Raw genomic sequence first — 20,205 nt, 5'->3', positions numbered from 1 at the left:
TATTTCTTGTCCTTTTGATGATAGCCATTTTTTTAAGGGCTGCACCCTTAAATCTGGAAGTTTCCAGGCTAGGGATTGAATCAGAGCTGCACCTGCCGACCTATGCCACAGCCACAGCAATGCAGGATCGGAGCCCCGTCTGTGACCTACACCACAGCTCACAGCAACACTGGATCCTTAACCCACGGAGGGAGGCCAGGGATTGAACTCTCGTCCTCATGGATGCTAGTTGGGTTCGTTACGGCTGAGCCACCATGGGAACTCCTGATGATAACCATTTTAACGGGTGTGAGGTGGCATCTGCTTGTGGTTTTGATTTGTGTCTCCTGGATAATGAGTACCTTTTGATGTGCCTGTTGGTCATCTGCAGGTCTTCTTTGGGAAAATGTCTATTCAGATCCTCGGCTCATTTCTTAATTGGATGGTTTCGTTTTTTGCTAATGAGTTGTATGAGTTCTTTACGTATTTTGGATATTAATTCCTTATCAGCACATGATTTGGAAATATTTTGTCCTATTCAGCATGTTGCCTTTCCATTTGGTGGATGTTCTCCTTCTCTGTGTAGAAGCGCTTCGGTGTGAGGTCATCCCACTTGTTTCTTTTGGCTTCTGTGGCCAGTGTGTTCCTTATCACACTTGTCACCACGCTGGACTCACAGTGCCACAGCCTCCTCTCTTCATTACAGCCTCTCACAGCTTATACAGCATCTTCTCACACATCTTTTGATCTTTGTACATGAGTTCGATCTAGTTATTCTCCTTTGCAGGTAAAGGAACAGAGAGGTGAGCTGGTTTTCCCAAGGTCACACACCTGGTAAGGGGTGGAACCAGCACTGAATCGAATTCCTCTCATCCTAGGAGTGCACAGCATGGAGCAGCCAAGGAGCCACCGATGCCCAAAGGAGGAGTTCCACCGAGGCCTCTTCTCCAACCACAGGAGGTAGCAGGGAGAGCCCCCAAGCGTTAGGTTTAGGGGGAGCTGCACTTAGTCCCTGCCTTCCCACTGGCATGGCTGTGGACACCCCAAACCTATGCACGCACGACCCAGCACACACATGTGTCCAGTGCACACGCATTCATTCTTGGCTGTGTAGACACACATATGCACGTGTACATGTTGTCATATGCAACCCTGCACGTGCAGATGGGTGCCCATGCGCACACACATGCACACATACAATCAGGAATGAGACCAAGGGTGTTTCATCCCTTACATGAACCTGCTGACCATGTGGGCCATGGAAAGATACGATGTCACGTAGAGACCCTCAAATCAGCCATCCATAACCGCATGTGGGTGACACTCTGCCGTCCTCTAACCAGTCCTCATGGCACGACAGAGATGAGTGGGCCAAAGGCTGAGCTCAGCAACACTAACAACCGTGATGTGGATGGGTCTCATGGGGACAGCAGCCTTTGTGTCCCTGAGCACTGAGCCAAGTTCCTGATCAGGCCTTGACTTGGGAAGTGCTTCCCCACCACAGGGGCCTCCTCTAGAGCAGGGTTAGCAGGGCATACGAGGCTAAAGCTTCTGTGTGAATCTTGACGACACCACTATAGCTGTGTGACCTCGGTGGGTCACCTTAACCTCTCTGAGCCTCAGTTACCACATCTGTGAAATGGGGATAATGATACCTCCCCATGAGGACTGTATGGATAAAATGAGATTTAAAAACGTACATGGGAGTTCCCAAAGTGGCTCAGTGGTTAACGAATCTGACTAGGAACCATGAGGTTGCAGGTTCGATCCATGACTTTGCTCAGTGGGTTAAGGATCCAGCCTTGCCGTGAGCTGTGGTGTAGGTCGCAGATGCAGCTCGGATCCCATGTTGCTGTGGCTGTGGTGTAGACCAGCAGCTACAGCTCTGATTCAACCCCTAGCCTGGGAACCTCCATATGCCGCGGGAGTGGCCCCAGAAAAGGCAAAAAAACAAAAAAAAAAAAAAAAAAAAAAAAGACTAGCACATAGCAGAAATGTGTTCGTGGATGATGAAAGGAAGACTGCATCAATGAGTGAAGACCAATAGCTTGTGGGCTGCACTTCAGGCCTCTCTGTGAACTGCTCTCACTCTTCTGCCCCTTGAGCCCCCTGACTGTTTCCTGCAGGAGTGGATCGCATAGTTCCCTGCTCAAAGTCCTACCCCTGACTTCCACCCCACAAACCCCTCTGCAGGACCTGTGCTGACACCTCTCTCTCTCACCGTTCCCTTCTCCTATTCTTTGACCACTTGTGTTTCTTCCAGCCCCAGGGCCTTTGCACAGAACATTCTTCCCTCGGGTGTTCCACGGCTCCATCCCTCACTTTATTTCTCTGCTCAAATGTCACCTTGTGAGTGAGGTCTTGCCTCTCAAACTGCCCTCCTCCCAGTCACCCCCTTCGTTTTCCTTATGGTCCTTATGAGTGGAAATTTACATGAGTTATTTTTCTTATTTAATATCTGTGGGGGGTTGTTTTTTTTATTTTTGTTTTTCTTTTTAGGGCCGCACTCTCAGCATGTGGAGGTTCCCAGGTTAGGGATCAAATCAGAGCTACAGCTGCCGGCCTACACCACAGCCACAGCAACGCCAGATCCGAACCACCTCTGTGACCTACACCACAGCTCACGGCAAGGCCGGATCCTCAACCCACTGAGCGAGGCCAGGGATCGAACCCTCAACCTCATGGTTCCTAGCTGGATTTGTTTCCACTGCGCCACGACGGGAACTCCCTAATATCTGTTTTAATATTTGTCTTCTCTGTGATGGCAGAGTCTTTGATTCATTCACTGTAAATCCTTAGTACCTATATAGCAGAGACTGGTATGCATCATGTATTCAATCAATACTTGTTAAATAAATGTACACAGAGGACTCCAGCCCTTGAGGAGCCTAAATAAAAATTCCATCCCCAAATAACGATATTAGGCTCAGCTCACCTCTCCCCACATTTTGGGGGTGACTCTGCTCCACCTCTTCATGGGGACACCTCTTTGCTGGGACACTTCGTGGTTTTCCAGCTGTTCTGCTCCCTCTTTGGCCCCCCCCCCCACTCTTTTCCCCCAGAGCTTTTCTCACTTTATTTTTCTCATATAAAAGTATGCGGTGGCTGCAACTGAAGCCTAGGTCCTCTGCACGGAAACTCTGGTGTGGGTCTTTTCAGGATGGGCAGTGAATTCCTGATAAGGACACTTGGTAAACACTGCCTCTTTCCAGAGACCAAGAGGGAGGTGACTGGAAGTCTTGGACATGGTGGCAAAGGTGGCCTTGGAGAAGTTGCCCAGGGTGGCAGTGCAGCCCCTGGCAGAGGTATAGCAGTCATCAGTTCCCACCATCATCAGTAGCTTCTTGGGCACAGGGGCTGAGACCATGCCACTGCCCCAGGGGGCAGGGATGAGGCGCACCAGCCAGGAGCCATAGCTGCCAGTCACCTTGTGAGGGACGGTATGGGGCTTGCCAGTCTTGTTCCCCCAGGAGCCTTGCTGCATGGGGACAATGGAGAGCTTGGCCATAACGATGGCTCCACAGATGGCAGTGGCTACCTCCTTAGAGCAATTGACACCCAAACCAACAGGTTCATTGTCATCCCCAATGGCGACAAGTACCTTGAACCTGGTTCGCTGGCCAGCACTGTCTGCTTCTACATAGGCATAAGCTTCAAAACCTCATCCTGGAGGGATGTCCCCAGGAAAAAGTCAAGGGCCTTAGATTCCTTGATGGGCAGATGGGCAGAGAGAAGAGATAGATGTGCCGTTTGGTGTTTTCACTGAGAAGTTACGCCCACCTCTCTCTCTCTCTTTTTTTTTTTTTTTTTTTTTTTTTTTTTTTTTTGTCTTTCTAGGGCTACACTTGCAGCATATGGAGTTTCCCAGGCTAGGGGTCAAATCAGAGGTGCAGCTGCTGGCCTATGCCACAGCCATTGCAATGCCAGATCCAAGCCATGTTTGCAACCTACACCACGCTCACGGCAACGCCAGATCCTTAACCCACTGAGCAAGGCCAGGGATTGAACCCACATCCTCATGGATACTAGTCGTGTGTCGTTAACTGTTGAGCCACAGTGGGAACTCCCACCCCCACCTCTTGACAAGGCTCCATACCAGCCCTCTTTGGTCTTTTCTCGCTGCTTGGTGGGATCCTCCAGTCTCAAGGCTTGAAAAGCCCTCCCAAATTTATGTCTCCAGTCCATCCAATAGCCTGCCAGTCATCTCCACGTGGACACCAAACAGGCATCTCCAACTGAGTGTGGCTAAAATCCACACCCCCAACTGCTCCCTAAATATGCCCCACCTCATCCTTCGAATAACTTCAGCCCAAACTCCTGGATTCATCCTCAACCCCCCTCTCTCACACCCAAGTTCATGGTCAGGAAGTCCTCTTCATTGACTGCTCATCGCCACTTCTGCAGCCAGGGTGCTCCAAGCTATTTCCGACTCTTACCTGGATGGGGCAATAGCCTCCTTCCTTATCTCCTGGCTTCTGTCTCCCTTCCTCCTCAATCTATTATCAACCCAAGCTCAACCCAGCAGCTGAGGTTCTTTTTCAGCTTTCTCTGCTCAAAACCATCCCCTGGCTTCCAGTTTTTTCTCAAAGTAAAAGCCAAACTCCCCATAATGGGTCCCAAGGCCCTAACAGCGTGTCTCAGCAAGAAACACTGGTACATCTGGCAGGAACATTCTTCATTGTTGGTACTGCCCTATGCACCCTAGGACGTTTGATGTAGCCTTTGCCCACTATATGCCAGCAGAGCAATGCTTCTCCCGCAACCCTGCCAGCCACCATGACAACTAAAATGTTCCCACGCACTCCAAACACTGTCTGGTGGATCTGGAAATCCCAGGTGAGGCTTTTTCGACATCTGCTGCAGCCCTGCACCCCTCTCCCACCCCCCTCCACCCTGAGTAGGGGGCACCCACCTCAGACCACACTCCCTGCGCTCCCTCTGCCCCTGCCCTACCTGCACAACCAGATGGCTCCCTCCCTCTGTGCTGTCCCTGCCACTGCCAGGAATGTTCCTCCCCCTTATGGATAAGAACCTCTTCTCCAGTGCTGCTCCGGTGTTCCCTTAGCTCTCAGGGGGGCCTTCCCAGAGCACCCAGCCTGAAGTTGCAAATCCCTTTACTCCCAGCCCCCCCATTCCATTTTATTTCTTCCCAGAGCACTTATCCCATCAGACAAACTATGTTTTAATATTTAATCTTGTTATTTTTTTGTCTATAAGCTTCATGAAGCAATTTGAGATTTTGTTGGTGTTGCTATATCCTGGTACCTGCAACAGTAACTGGCACACAGTAGACAATTGATAAATATTTGTTAAGTGAAAGAAAAAATACAGATGCCACAGACATATACTTATGTAGAAAAGAAAACAATCACTTCTAAGCCACAGGAATAAAGAATTAATTTTATCCTTAGCAAGGACTGGAGTGCACTCAGCCTGGGGTGGAAAGGAGGGGGAGAGGCAGTGAGAACCTCAATTTATTTCTCAGATCAGTTCAGAAAGACTTCCAGAAGCAGGTGGGGTTTTAGAACTTAGTTTCAGCTCATTTTGAACCAGCGTATAATACCCTGGCAGCTCCCCCAGCCCTGATAACTGCAGACAACAAATTAGCCAGAAGCTAGAAGAGCCGTGAAGTTTTCAGGTAGGGAAGCCCGCTCCCTGAATCGTATTTCTACTGCAACTTGCCACTGTCTGTAGGAGGCTCCAGCAGAAGGTCCGAGCTGGAGAGCCACGTTCAAATGGAGCCCTCGGGTAATGTCTGCCTACCCACTCAACACCCACTGCACCCTCTGAAAAGCCCACCCCAAAGGATTACACAGAAGCAGGCTACCTAGAGCTTGCTTTCCACATGCTCAGCGAACAAGAAGAAAAGACCTAGATTCACAGCCACACAATGCAATACTTTACGGCTATTGAAAGGAATGAGGCAGCTCTTTTTATCCTGAATGTGGAAGGATCACCAGGATAGACTATTAGAGGGGAAAAAGCCAGATGCAGAATAGTGTATAGTGTACTATCACTTGCATGAAAAGAAACACATATGTCTATACAAATATATACACATTTGCTTGAATATATAAAGACTATCCCTGGAAGGATACACAAGAAATCGCTAACAGTAGTTGCTGGGGATGGGGTGGGGGTGAGTGGCAAACAGGGGTGGGGAGACATTTTTCACTGTAAACACCTGCATCTTTCCACTTTTATACAACCTCAACGTATTACGTATTTGAAAAGAGTCAATTAAATTTTAAAAGGAACACAATCAGCTTTCACAATGCAAACACGGCGTGTGAAAAGTTCAGCACTCTGGGTGTTAAAACGAAGTCACCTGCACAAGTACCAGTGGTCAGAAGTGGAAAGGGCCCAGGGGCTTTCACTGACCTCGTTTGCCAGGTCCCATCTGTGGCCCCAGGGCTGAAAAAGCGAGCGTGTTCCTCTGTGCCATCTAGAGCCAGGCAGGGTCCAGAACCCCGGGTGGCTCGGGCAAAGGTGAGGGAGGGACTTCCTTTGTCCCAATTGGCTGGGCCACATCCCCTTGGCTAAAGGACTCTCTCCAGCTCCTGTGTTCTAGGAGCTCAAAGCCCGGGATGAAGTGGGCAGAGTCACCCCTAGCCCCACATGGAGAGCAAGTGTAGGCTTCAGAGTGTTCATGGGAAGGAAAAGGAGCCAGCTGGCAAGAGACAGTGGTGGGGAGGCCAGGGAGGGGGACTGACTGCCTTCAGATATTTGAGAAGCTGTCAGAGAGGGAAGGAGAAGCTCTGTTCTGAGCCCTCTGGAAGATTCTACATTCAAAAAGCGCTTTGTCGGAGTTCCTGTGGTGGTGCAGTGGTTAACGAATCCGACTAGGAACCATGAGGTTGCGGGTTCAATCCCTGGCCTTGCTCAGTGGGTTAAGGATCCCGCATTGCTGTGAGCTGTGGTGTAGGTTGCAGACATGGCTCCAATCTGGCGTTGCTGTAGCTCTGGCATAGGCCGGCTGCTACAGCTCTGATTGGACCCCTAGCCTGGGAACCTCCATATGCCCTGGAAAGCGGCCCTAGAAAAGACAAAAAGCGCTTTGTGACCCAGTTTTTGCCAGAGGGGTCCCCACATAACTGCAGTGCCCACCTGGACGCTTGGCTTGCTCGGCACTGTGTTGGCATCAACTCAATTTTCATAGCAGTCCTATGAGGTTAGCACTCTCCCTACCCCCATTTTACAGATAAGAAAACCAAAGCTGTCACTGCTGAGGATCACAGTTAGCACATGAGTCAGGGCTCAAACCCGAGGCCACGTTCTGAACTACTGCAGTCATCGCAGGTGGGGCCAGAATTCGAAGATTACGTGTTTCTACAAAATGCAAACATAAACATGGAAGGCTAAGACAGAGCTGGGATTTCTGGCTGAGGTGGCGAGGTGCAAGGAAGGCCAGGGAGGGGGTGCTGAGTAGAGCAGGACCTCTGTCACACTATCCTGTTCCTCGACCCTCTTGGCCCGCCCCCGCGGCTTCTCCCAGAAAGGCGAAGGCACTCGCCGAAGCCCGGGAGGGGGGCCGCGGAGTCCCGGTGGGGGGGCGCACGTCGAAGCCTGAGCGTCAGCACCCTTGGGGAGCTGCCGGGCGGTGGGCGGTGAGTCGGGTCTGGGGGCGGGGCCGCAGTCCGGAAGCCCCTCCCTCGGCCCTGGTTCCCGGGAGGCGGACGCGGTGGGCGGGCGGCGCGCCAGGCTGGGGGCGGGGCCGCGGGGGCGTTGGGGGCGCAGCAGACCCCGGGGACGCGTCCTTTCTCACCCACCGCGGGGCCCGGGCTCAGGTGCGGCGGGTGCGGCTGCGACTCCTGGGCTCGTGACTCAGCAGCTGCCTCGCCGGGGGCCCCGCCCCGGCCGCCCCCGCGGGGAAGCGCCGGCCCGAGGCGAGGGGCGCGTGGGCCGGGAGATCCCGCGCCGCCCGCCGGCCGCTCGCCAGGCCGCCCACGCAGCCGTGAGCCCGGCTCCGCGCTCCCGCCCCCGCAGGAGCCCCCGGGACGCAGCAGCTCCAGGAAGGAAGGGTTTTCCCCGGGCTCCCGAGCCAGTTGGGGGCGGGGGGCAGGAGGGGGCTGCGTCCTGAGCTCGTCCGTCCTGCTGCTCCCGGGTTTACGCAGGCCTGTCCAGAGGGAGCCCAGGGGAAATTCCTGGGAATCTGGAGCTGGTCGCCTCTGCAGGATCCATCTCGGCCCTCCCCCACCTGCAGGGCCTGGCTGCCCTCCCCGAGACACCGGGCCCGCAGGATCAGTCTCCTTTTTTTTTTCTCCTCTAAAAGAGGAGTGGATTCTGAGGTCCCTTCCTAAGGCTCTTATCATTTGGCAGTCACTTTCTCATCTAAGGTAAGTCCTTGCTGCCTGCAGCAGCAACCTCTGAACAGCTCTGCTTTGCCACAGACTTGGTGGACTGAGGGCAGAGAGGGGCCCAAAGGTGGGCAAAGACTGATTGTCCCCATTGGGCAGAGGGAACGTCAAGGTCAGGAGAAGGAGATGGGGTTTGCTGCAGGCTCACACTTGGGGGCTGTAAGGATGGACGCAGGGGTCCAGGCTCAGGAGTCCAGCTGCTGGGAGAGAGTATCTCTTCCATTGCTGCCCAGCACCGTGTCTTCACCTGCCTCTGGAATCCCCTTTGGCCCTCCTCAGTGGGCTCTTATGATTTGAGCAGCTCCAAGAATGTCCAAAATGCCAAATGAGCTGGTTTGGAAGTGCCAAGCCATCTCCGTTTGTAAAGACCAGGCTTTGCACCAGAAACGCTGAAACTCCACACACACAAGCAAGAGATTCCCAACTGCTCTGCAGAGTTTTTGTTGCTGTTGCTGTTTTAAATAATCATTGTGTTGAATTGATGTGTTGAATGAAAATTGTGGTAGATTGGAAGCATTTATCAAGGAAGCAATTGTGGAGTTCCCTTGCCTCTCTGCTGGGATGGGGAGGGGTGTCCCTGACTGGGGGCAGGGAGACAGCTGGTTTGACCAGACAGATCCAGCCTGGAGCAGTCACGGGCACCATGCCCTGGCCACAGCTGGGCCAAGTCAGGTGCAGGGGAGGCCACTCTGCAGCTTGGCCCCTACCTCCCTAGAGCAGAAAGCAGAGAGTGGAGGCAGTGTAGACTCACCCCATTTTCTAGAGGGGGGACCCAGGAGGAGCCAGCTGGCCAAGAGTGAGAAACCAGCACTCAGAGAAAGAAGGAACCCAGAGTGCTAAGAGGGTGGCGATCCTAGCTGGCGGGGAGGCAGGAAGAAGGCCTGTGCCATGTGGGTCGTCATTCCTCTCCCCCTGCCCAAGGCAGGAACACACTCACCCATGCCCAGATGCACCCACTCAGTCCCACAGACGCATTCACACCTGACTCACACTCACTCACCCTCCTCTCAGCATCCTCACGTTTCCCCGACCAGAGCTGACCCTGCCTGGCTGAGAAACAGGTGAGGCCTGGAACCGGGTGCTGCTTCCTGTTGCTTTCCCCTGGGGCCAGACTGTGACCCCAGAATCCAGCTCTCTCCCCCACCCTACGCTGGTCTCTTCCTACCCAGAGACATGGCCATGGTTCAGGCTTCCTTTCCCTCCTATCCTCATAGCCCCATTTTCCGTTTCTAGTTCAATCTGCTGACAGCATGTGTGTGATGAACTATTCACTCCAAGGGCTTTCTCACACTTAATTGTTAGTGCAGCTTCCCAGGCAGAGGCTGGGGGCAGAGGGCTCTCCACACCCATGGGTAGGGTTGGGGTGGGATCTGGGAGGAGCACCCATGTCCCCCTCACTCCTGAAATGGCCTTAAGAACTGAGCTTCGAATCCTGCGTTTCACATGTGCTCCCAGGCCTGGGCACAGCCTATTCCAGGGGACCTCCCTCCACTGAGATCTTCTTCAGCCCCAACACCAGCCTCCTGCCTGCACTCAAGGATGACTGAGCCTGCCTGGGCCCCACGCACTGAGGGTTTATTCCTTCCAGCGGCATTCATCAAACACCTACTGGGTTTTGACTTAGCCTCCGCCCCCATCCTCTTCAGGCCTGTGCAGCACCAACTGCGGCCTGCCCACATCTCCCCGACCACAGCAAACCCCAGTGGAGCTGGGTGAAATTTTGCCATCTAAAGGATTAAGATCCCAGGAAGGATCAAAGGTGCTTACCTAGCACCAGGATGCTTCTTAAGTTCCTGCCTTATGACTTGCACACATGAAGCTTATTGGGAAAGTATCGCTTCTCCAGCCCAGATAATTTCCCAAGACAAGCCAATGTGGGAAGCCCTGGCCTCCACTTTGCTTACCAGGCCCAGGCAAGGCAGTGCTACTTCCCTGCCAAATACAGTGGAGGCTCTCAGCAGCCTCCTTCATGGGCCTTCCAACACCTTACGAGCCTCCTCCTGCCCTGGCTGCTAGGCATCCTCCTCCCTTGTCAAACCTGCCCTCAGACGCTGCCCAAGTACCAGAGTCTGGCAGAGCCAAATGGGTCGTTCTTTTCTTGTCCTAGGAGAATTTGCATTTTAACAAGGGAGATAACCTTGAAATACCCAAAGGATCTCTGATTGTGAATGGCTGGCATAGGTGAGATATTCTGGAAGACAGCCTGCCTCGGTGCCCGAGACCCCCATCACTAGCAGTAAGTATGGCCTGCACACTCACAGGTGGTCCCGGCTGGTTCTCTTAGTCCCTTACTGCAGATTGACAAGAGTACGGCATGAGAATCTGAGTTCTAAACCCAGTTCTGCCATTGACCAGTTTGGGGGCACCTGTCACTTCTCTCCCGGGCCGTCATTTTCGCATTTGCCAAATGAGAAGTTTGATCCAAAGGGCTTGATAGAACCTTTCTAGCTCTGATATTCACCTGACCCCCCAGAGGGGCTGGGGGACCCTGGTCCAGCTCCTAAGAACCACCCCCCAGCCCTTTTCTGCCCAGGGGAAATGGTCTGACACCATATCGAGGGGGCAGGGGGCTTCCCTGGGCAGCGACCTGGACCAGTCTGCAGGCCTCCGGCCCACAGCAGCCCACCTCCCTGCCAAGGAGGAAAGGTAGCACAGGCCCAGCATCGCAGAGTTATATAACCCTCTGGATCGGAGGTTCCAAACAGAACAACAGCACAACAGCTCTTGCCTGGCCCCACCCTGTGTCCCAACGTGTGTGTGCACACACACACATCTTTGCCTGCGATGGCCCCACAGCCACAATCACTGTGGAGAGAATTTTAAAAGTGGGCCATCTTTTCTCTTCCATTTTTTAAAAATTTGTTTTCCCAAATGGTATTTCGTCTAAGAGAGTCCTTATGACAAGAAACACCTTCACCCTCTGGGCTTGACGAGAACAAGCAGAATCCTCCTCCAGCCCCCCTGATCCCCACCCTCCACCAAAACCCCGAAAGTAGATCAGGCTTCCCCTTTTCTCCGTCCCTCCCCTCTATTGTTTCTCACCTTTGGACCTCAGAGTCCTGCAAAGAGCAGGTCCCCGTTCTTACCTTCCATCCTCAGGATGGAAGAATTTGGAGAAATGGGCTTAGCTTTCATTCCAGCAAATAGGAGACCTTCCTCTGGTTCAGACTCCATTCCCTGCCCTCCACTTTTGTCCTTGACAAGTCCACGTACTAATCGAGACTAGCTTTCCCCATTGGGAAAATAGTCACAGTCTTCCTTATCACAATAGGGGTGTTGAGTGATAACTCAGATCCCTTCAGTGCCTTTAAGAAAAGTGTCAACAATCTTTAAATGTAACTGAAGAAATTTAGATTGGACTTAAGGCAGCATCTCCCAGCTATGAAGTCGTGAGACCCCATCCCAGACCACTAAGGATGGCGGATTTGTCCTGCCTGGCTGCACTCAAGGCAGCATGCCACTCACATATCTGGGGTAGCTGGGGCGCACACTGTCAGGGATAGAGCACAGATAAGGAAAGGTCATGTGTAGAAATGTGGCCTTGAAGAATGGAAGGGATCCTGAACCTGGATTCTCATCGGTAGCTGTGGTCTGACTTTGGATGCGTGGTGGGCCCTGGTTTCTTTACCTGCGGAAATACTGCAACCTGTTGAGTACTACGTGCCTGGAACAGTTCTCCCCAAATGATCCCATCTAGTTTTAACACTTTACAACAACCAGGAGTTCCCATCTTGGCTCAGTGGTTAACAAACCCGACTATCATCCATGAGGACATGGGTTGCATCCATGAGGACGTGGGTTGCATCCCTGGTCTCGCCCAGTGGGTTGAGGATCCGGCGTTGCCGTGAGCTGTGATGTAGGTCGCAGACATGGCTTGGATCCTGCATTGCTGTGGCTGTGGTGTAGGCCAGCAGCTAGAGCTCCGACTGGACCCCTAGCCTGGGAACCTCTATATGCCGCGGGTACGGCCCTAAAAGATAAAAAGCCAAAACAAAAACAAAAACAACTTCACAACAACCCTTTCAAGTGGATGTTATTCCTCATTTCATACATGAAAAAACCAAGGCTCAAAGAAGACAGCCTGTGAATGTGAGGTTTCCCAGCTGGCAGGTGGTAGAGCAGGATTCACACGCAGGTGTGCCTGCCTCCAGAGCCCATGTTCCGAACCACCTGGATCTCGAAAGTTTTGTGATTCTGTGGTTTCCTCAAGTTCCTTTCACCCCGAGCAATCTAATTTCTCCCTCGCTCTACTCTTGATGTTTTCTGTTTGTTACCGCCCTCATTGCCTGAAATGGAGAGGACCACTCCATTCCTGCAGGAAAACAGAAACCCTTTGCAGCCTGTGTGGGAACTCACACTCTGTGCGTTTCCAGAAGCGGAGGAGGAAGGAGCTGCAGTGGCCCAAGCCTTGGAGATCCTGCCAGGTGGCCTTGCGTTTGGGGATCTGCCAGTGCAATGAGAACATCCCCAGGACCTCTAACTGAGAAACGCCTTGCTGAGCCGCTGCTGCCCTGAGTATGTTCGGGCCCCTGAGTGAAAAATGTTTAGGCTCTGCAACCAGGGCGTTCTGTCTAAAAATCTTTACATGGGGTTTAAATTCAAGATCCAAGTCTCTTTCCAGACCAGGGTTTTCATGTCACCCTCCCTTTCATTCACTCTTGCCCAAGATCTGACCCCATCTGCTTTTTTCTTTTTCTTTTTTTCTTCTTAGGGCCGCAGCAGATGGAGGTTCCCAGGCTAGGGGTCCAATCAGAGCTGTAGCTGCCAGCCTACACCACAGCCACAGCAACGCAGGTCTGAGCTGGGTCTGTGACCTACACCACAGCTCACGACAACAGCAGATCCTTAACACTGAGCGAGACCAAGGATCAAACCTGCATCCTCATGGATACTAGTCGGGTTCGTTACCGCAGAGCCACAGTGGGAACTCCCTGTTTTTCTCTTCACCACTGAGCCACAATGGGAACTCCCTGTTTTTCTCTTAAGTGACCTCTGAAACTTAGGCCTGCACAGAAATTCGCTGAATCAGCAGGACCAACTGCTGCTCCTCCAGCTCAGTTTCAGGCCAAGAGGACGAGGTGCCAGGATGCCTGTGTGAAGGCCAGTGATGTTGACTGTGTGGGTTTGGGAAGGGCTCGGAGTAAGGAAGAGGATGGCCGTGGAGCAAAGCACAGGGGCTGGTGAGGAGCAGGGAGGCTGGCAGCTGCCTGCTCTTGAATTGTGTTCTTTTTGGCTAAGAGGGAGGGAAGGACAGTGGTCTGGGCCCTCAAAGAGGCAGGGGAACAGCAGATCGTCTCAAGTGCCCACTGCATGCCAGCTGCTAGGTGAACAGAAGACACACGTGCCCTCCTTGCTGCGAGCCTTTATCCAGGCCCCTTTTCCAGCTGAGCAGCCACAAGTCCTCACCTTGCTGGGACAGGGAGGGGAAGGACGGGCCAGCCGGTGAGCAAGGCCATAACGCAGCTTCCTCAGCAAGCAGGTCTTGGCCACAGGGCAGAAGAGACCCGAGCGCCAAGATCTCTTCCCACATTGATAGGTTTGGCCCTGGGGTGGGAGGCGGTTAGGGTGGGGGTGTAGGTCAGAGGGTGGGGGGATAAGCACAGCAGCACCGAGAGCTCCGTGGAGGGACTCCTCTCGGCTCTGTTCCCCTTCCAGCTCTCCTTGGCTCCACTCTTCCTTGATGCCAATCAGGGAAACCGCTCTGGGCTCTGACTGTGGTTTGTATGCCCACCCTTTATCCCATTCTGTTCTGACAGAGGGAGGGCTCTGGGTACCTGCAATCTGCTTATGCTTATTTAGATGGTTCTAGTTCCATCTCGGGTATGTTGAACAGCAAGGTCAGTCTGCGCCTTTCCTGTCTTTTCCCAGCATGGAGTGCAGGATTTTGAACGGACCAGACACTTGAGGCGATAGAGTTGACTGACAGACAGACTTTCACACCCTCCCTGTAGCTCCCAGGAGGGGCCCATCAGGAGCTGCCACCTCCAAGCAGACAACCCTGACTCAGTAGGAGCAGAGACCCCCCCCCCCATTCCAGTAGGCATCTCAGACAACAGGCTAAAAAGCACATTCGGTGGTCTTCCAGCCATGCCCCACCCTGACCTTCAGGTAGCATGAGAGCATGGAGCTCAAAGAGTGACCCAAGATTTAGTTTCCCCTTAAAGGATGGGAGCAGAGAAGAGAAAACTTTCTTGTGCAGCTTAAATGGAAGCAAAGGACAGAAGAAGAAAATATGGGCGAGAAAAAATGTTTGAGGGGAAGAAAGAAAGGGGGAAGAGAGAAGGAAGGAAAGACAGAAAGGAGAAAGTAGTGAGGAAGAGAAAGGGTATTAAAAAGACAAGGAACTCTTTCCGTCTCCGGCCGCTGCAACGAGAGGAGGTGAGCTGCTGTCATGTCTGCGCATCTGCAATGGATGGTGGTGGGGAACTGCTCCAGCTTCCTAATCAAGAGGAACAAGCAGACGTACAGCACCGAACCCAGTAACCTGAAGGCCTGCAACTCCTTCCACTACAACGGGCTGATTCACCACAAGACTGTGGGCGTGGAGCGGTGGCAGACGGCAAAGGGGTCGTGGTGGTGACGAAGCAGATATCCGGGCCAGTGAAAGCCGGCCACTTCCTACGTGCGGACCACCATCAACAAGAACGCCTGAGCCACTCTTAGCAGCATCTGGCACATGATCCAAAAGAACAAGTACCACCCAGATTTGCGCATGGCTGCCATCCGCAGAGCCAGCACCGTCCTGCGCAGCCAGAAGCCTGTGATGGTGAAGAGGAAGCAGACCCACCTAGAGCTCCTGAGCCGTGCCCTTTCCCAAAGCAATAAGGACGTCAGTCTCCTGGGCGGCGGGCGGGGGGCGGGGGCGGAGAGAGAAAGGGAGAGACAAGGAAGAGGAGAAGACAGGAGCTGAGGGGCCATTCAGACTTCCTCACCCCTTGGAGGTGCAGAGTTCAGGGTAGGAGCTGAATTCGAATCATAATGCCAGAATCTTACCCTGCCTCCAGGAATTCTCTGCTTGTGGGCTTGGGGACCTGGGCAAGCCCTGGGACCCCCTGGCTCTAAATGCAACTGCTGGGTGGGTGGGCAAACACATGCTCAGACAGAGAGGCCATGGCCACACTGAAGCCAGTAGGTACAGGTAGGGTCATGTGCGCCCATGGTGGGGAGGGGACTTGGCCAGGTCAGGCTGAGGCTCTGGTTCCAGCCAGGAAAGGGATAATCAATTCTGTAGATGCTGTGAGCCTTGATTGAAAAAATAAAGAGGAGGAAGCTAGATTGCTGCTTTCATTAAGCGGCAAAAGCAGTGGGGGCGGGAGCTTAGCAAGAGCCAGGAAGCAGCAGAGAAAGAATTTTAACCCATCGGGTGTTGCTCTTCTGTGATGTCTTTGCACTCACCCACCCCCACGGTGCTGCTTCCTCGGCCTGACCTCCAAGGCCACCACCTTCACATCTCCCTCAGCTGAAAGAGGGAGCGAGGCCAGGCTGCTTATTAATGCAGATCTGATGACAATTAAACATTCTATTATTTCCCAGCCCGAGGGTCCTCAGGGCTCCTCCTCCTGGATTTGGGCAGGAAGATGAGTTCTGGGGATAAGAGACAAACTGTGTGGTGAGATGATGCATCTAACATTGGGTGGCCCCTGGTAACCCTCACCCACCCCTCAGCAACCTCACCAGCACTGCGTTCTCATTTCAGTGACATGGAGAATGGGAAGTAAGAAATGAGAAAAGATTGCAGCAAAACTGTGACCCAAAGACTCCCCTCTGCCGCGTCTTGCTCCTACATTGGCATGCTCAGTAAGAGCTGGGGATCCCCAGGAGAGGGCTCCTGGCTGCTCTTCCTCTCCTCTCTTCACCCGATCCTTGGGGATTGCCCCTTGCCTGCTGCCTGCATCTAGCCCTGCACCGCTGAGAGATTGGGCAAAGGAGGACAGACTGCCAAACGGGGGTCACGAGTAGAGAGCAGGGTGGGGCCAAACGTAGTTGGCAAAGATGGTTCCTTCCTATGTTCTGTGGGTTGAAGTGAAGCAAAACAGTGCGGAGAAATGGGTGATCCCAAAGGCATTCAGTCAGCCTAGATGTCCATGATTTCCCACCCAAGGAGAGAGGGAGCTGCGGGGAGAGAGCGAGACGTGTCTGAGCTCTCATAGTCTCTGGGTGCCCAGGCTGGGGCTGGGGGGCAGCTGCAGGACCTGGAGAAAGGAAGGAGTTTTAACCACTTGGTGCCTGGCACAACTTCCTAAGTGAAGGATTGCCAACAACTTCCACGTTCTTCCACCATTTTAATTATTTTTGTTCTGCCCTCTTGAGAAGCAAAAGCAGGACAAAGGAGAGGGAAAGATGAAGACATTACGGTTTCTCTCTGGTTTAACATGTGAGGCTGGATAGGAATCTGTGTGATTCCTGAAATCCCCGGGTTCCTAGCAAGACCACCTGGGCGGGGAGAGTTTGGGCTTTTTAAGCCACTTTGGGGGCCGTGGCAGAGTCCCTACGTAAGAATAATGATCTTTCCTCAACCCTTTTTGCCCACACAGTCCCCTGAAGGGATGGAAAGAAATGAGGGAGGTGGTGGAAGAGGAGAAGGAGAGGAATGAAGTGAAGAAACCGCAATTACCGGGAAGCTGTGCCCCCCACCCCCCGGGAACTAGAATGGGATAGTTCTCTTCCCCCATCTGGGGAAGAAGCCACATAGTATCTTGGAAATTTTTTTGCCTTTTGCTGAGCCATAGGCACTGAGGGAAAACTGACTTTCTGCTTTTTCTGCCAGATAAGGAAAGAAAATTGTGAAACTGAAGGAAGGGCAAGTGAACCATTGAGGAAGCTGAGGGGAAAAGCCGCATCCTCTTGGGGCTTGAGTCAGATGCTCTGGGCCCATCAAGGCAGATCATCTGGCTCTTCTCCCCCCCCCCCCCCGAAGAGACCAAGGATCTGGTCAAATCTACCCTGCAAGGTAACGTGTCCCGACCCAACTTCTCTAACTGCGGTAGATGTGAGGGGAAGATGAGTCTACGTCAAACAAATCTTCACAAATATCCTTAGACCTAAAGCACACCAAGGCTGCTGAAGATGAGATTTTTTGGCTCACCTCCCTTCTCACCCCCCAACCTCCAGCTCCCTTAGCATTCCCATTGTCAGGGTCAGACGCTGACTAGGTTCTGATTTTCCGTGAGCTGTTCTTCCATCACCTGCCTAATCAGGGGAAGGAAGCTGACATGGTCATAGCCTTCCCAATACAGAGGAGAGAACATTCTAGTCCTCTTTCATCCCTTCTTTCCACATCTCTAGTTCATGGACTTTGGGTGTAAAGAAGGAGCTTGAGGTCCCAGAGTTTCTCATTAGGCATTAATATTTCTCTCTGGACCTAAAGTGAGATTCCAGTTATCACCAAATCACAAAGGGGGACAAGGTTTGCGGTCACCAGCCATAAAAGAAATTTAACCAGGAATTACATCCAAATACCAGCTCCGTATGCCAACTGTCTCACCTATCATTATTCGCTTTCCACAATTGCTAACACCCTGCACAGAAATTCTCCTTGAGTCAGAGGAAAAAGCTCTAACCAGACCGAGTCCTGATGATGTAAAGGGATCCTCCATGGGCTTGGTTTGTTGTTACCTTGCACCCCTCTGGGTCTGTTGGGATTCAGAAGAGAGGCACCCACTCAGGTCAGAGCAGAGTAAGCTTCCACAAATCAACCACTCCTAGCTTTGATTCCCACTGCATCAGTTTAAGAGCCAGCTTATTCCTCTGAGAGATGCTTTCTCCCACTCTTCCTCTTCCTCTGTCTCCAGCCCCCTGCCTTCTCACATCATCCTGCCTCTCGACCTTGTCTTTTGCCTTCTTGAACCCCCTCAGGCCCCAGTTCTACTCTTCCTGGACCCTGCCCTTTTTAAAGCTCTTATGGTTTCCCTTTGCAAACCTGTCTTTTTCATATCTCACTCTCCATTCTAATAATTTACTACCCAAACTCCTATCCAAATTTTTTCTAACTTAAAAAGATTCAACTGTTCTCTTCTTTAGTTAAATCTTCACCCCCAGTTCGCCCTCAGTCTTGAACCCTTTAAAACCTTAGTTTCCAATAACTCCAAGCACTTAAGCCCCATTTCTTTCCTCCTTTACCCCCAATGATGGTCTGGATACTCCCTTTGCTTCAAAATCTTCCAAACCCTCTCAAACCCTGATAGCCTTCCTCCTTTCCCCCAAATCTCCTTGACACACTTCTACCCCCAAGCATCTTCTCACCCCTCCACTTCTCACTGCCCTAGTCCTTCTGACTCAGGTGCACCCGGCTTTACCCCGTTCCCTCCTCACGCCTATTTACTTCCGTTCCTCCCACCACAGCGGTCCTCATCCCTTCTTCCCCACTCACTCGGGTCTCCTGCTCAGGACGCCCTTGCCGAGGGCGGCGGGGGATTTGTGCTGAAGGAGGGCTCCAGTAGCAGCACAGCAACTCGGGGGACGCTCCTTCTCCTTGTCAGCGACGGCCCCTGGCGCCACTGGGTGCTGGTGGGGCGACTGGGGTGCGTGAGCCCGGCTGCTGGGGCCCGGCTGGGGCTGTGCCAGGAGCTGTCCGTGGTGCTGAAGCGGGGGCTGCTCGAGCGCGGTCTGTGGCCCGGCGGGCGGGAGCTGTCCGTGGTTCTGGAGCAGTTCCTGGGCCCCGGCGGCGGCAGTGACCGGGGTGGCCGACCGAGGGGCCGGGGACGGGGGGACGAGCCCAGGCGGAGGCTGGGCTTGCAGCAGCTGCTGGTGCTCCCACAGGCTGCGGTTCTCGGCGCTTAGCTCGTCCAGCCGCCGCTCCAGCTCGTCGATGCGCTGGCGCTGGGTGTGGATGAGGCTCTGCTGGTTTTGCACGATGGCCGTGAGCTCCTTGAGGTAGAGCACGGCACGCACCGGGTTTTCCAGCAGGCTCTCCATGCCGCCCGCCGCCGCCTGCGCCCTGCAAGCGCCTCGGCAGGCGGCGGGGAGCGCGAGGGCGCCCAGGAGCCCAGCAGCCCCGGCGATCCTCTCGCCTCCCTTTCAGCCCGCCCAGCCTCCCTCCCTGCCGCCGGCGCCGCGTCACTGCCACACAGACATTCACACACGCACGAGGGGCGGGACCGCGACGCCAGCACCCCCCTCCCCGCCCCACCTCCCACCTCTAGGCTTCGTGAGGAGTCTAGGCTTCCTGCAGGGCTGGCAGGGGAGAGGGAGGAGAGTGAGAGTGGGCAGAGGGGCAGGAAAAACGATGGGGACCCGGGATGGATGAGATAAATCTGGCGAGAAAGGGAAAGCCGGGCGAGCAGAACCAGCCGCACAGAGAAAGTGCGATGGGAGCCCGCAGGAGAACAGAATCAGATAAGGAAAGAGGAAGAGAAGAGAGCGGCTGGGGAAAGGAGGACGCGGAGAAAGGGAAGGTGGCGAAAGGAGAGAGAAACGTATTAAAAGAGACAGTCTGAAAGGTCACGGATTCTTTTTCCTATATCCAGTCATCCCAGAGGCCTGGGGGGGTCCATCCTAAAGACCTGCTGAGAAGAGGCCCACTTGCCTCTTGTGTTCTCAGCAGTCTATTCTGCTGGAAGATTCCCTGGAGCACAAAGTTCATAGGGCAGCAAGGGACCCCAGAGCACATCTGGGCCTACTCCCTCAGAGGAAACTTAAGGTGGAAAGGCTGTTTATGCTGGGTTTTCTCTGGGAATGAGACCTCAGGACAGTTTTGGCCTCTCTAATGGGAACAGACTAAATGAGCCAGGCCCTCTGTGTCATGGACTAATGCTTCCAGAAACTTCTGAAGAGATCATTCTGTTTCAAAAACATGTATGAAATGCGTACTACACCAAAGTGGGCTGGGGTAGTAAGGTAGGATGACTAGGAGGGACTCTCTAGCTTCTTG

General features: G+C 53.3%; 2 protein-coding genes and 1 pseudogene across 2 annotated transcripts in view; 1 reads left to right on the top strand and 2 right to left on the bottom strand.

The window, feature by feature from the left end:
* IQSEC3 (IQ motif and Sec7 domain 3) overlaps window positions 1-19,379 on the bottom strand; it is a 94,650-nt gene extending 75,271 nt beyond the window's left edge. Inside the window, 1 exon segment of the mRNA XM_005664089.3 lies at window positions 18,706-19,379. Coding sequence (XP_005664146.2) covers window positions 18,706-19,250 — 545 coding nt within the window. The 5' untranslated portion in view covers window positions 19,251-19,379.
* LOC100515379 (40S ribosomal protein S2-like) lies at window positions 3,055-3,754 on the bottom strand. Its single transcript, XM_021092485.1, has one exon. It carries the CDS (start codon window positions 3,485-3,487, stop codon window positions 3,098-3,100), a length of 390 nt encoding a protein of 129 aa, XP_020948144.1. The 5' UTR covers window positions 3,488-3,754; the 3' UTR covers window positions 3,055-3,097.
* On the top strand, window positions 13,237-15,169 carry LOC110260757 (annotated as a pseudogene).

This window comes from Sus scrofa, chromosome 5 (genome assembly GCF_000003025.6).
Source record: "Sus scrofa isolate TJ Tabasco breed Duroc chromosome 5, Sscrofa11.1, whole genome shotgun sequence".
Taxonomy (NCBI): Eukaryota; Metazoa; Chordata; class Mammalia; order Artiodactyla; family Suidae; genus Sus; species Sus scrofa.
This window is presented reverse-complemented; position numbering and strand designations above follow the sequence as displayed.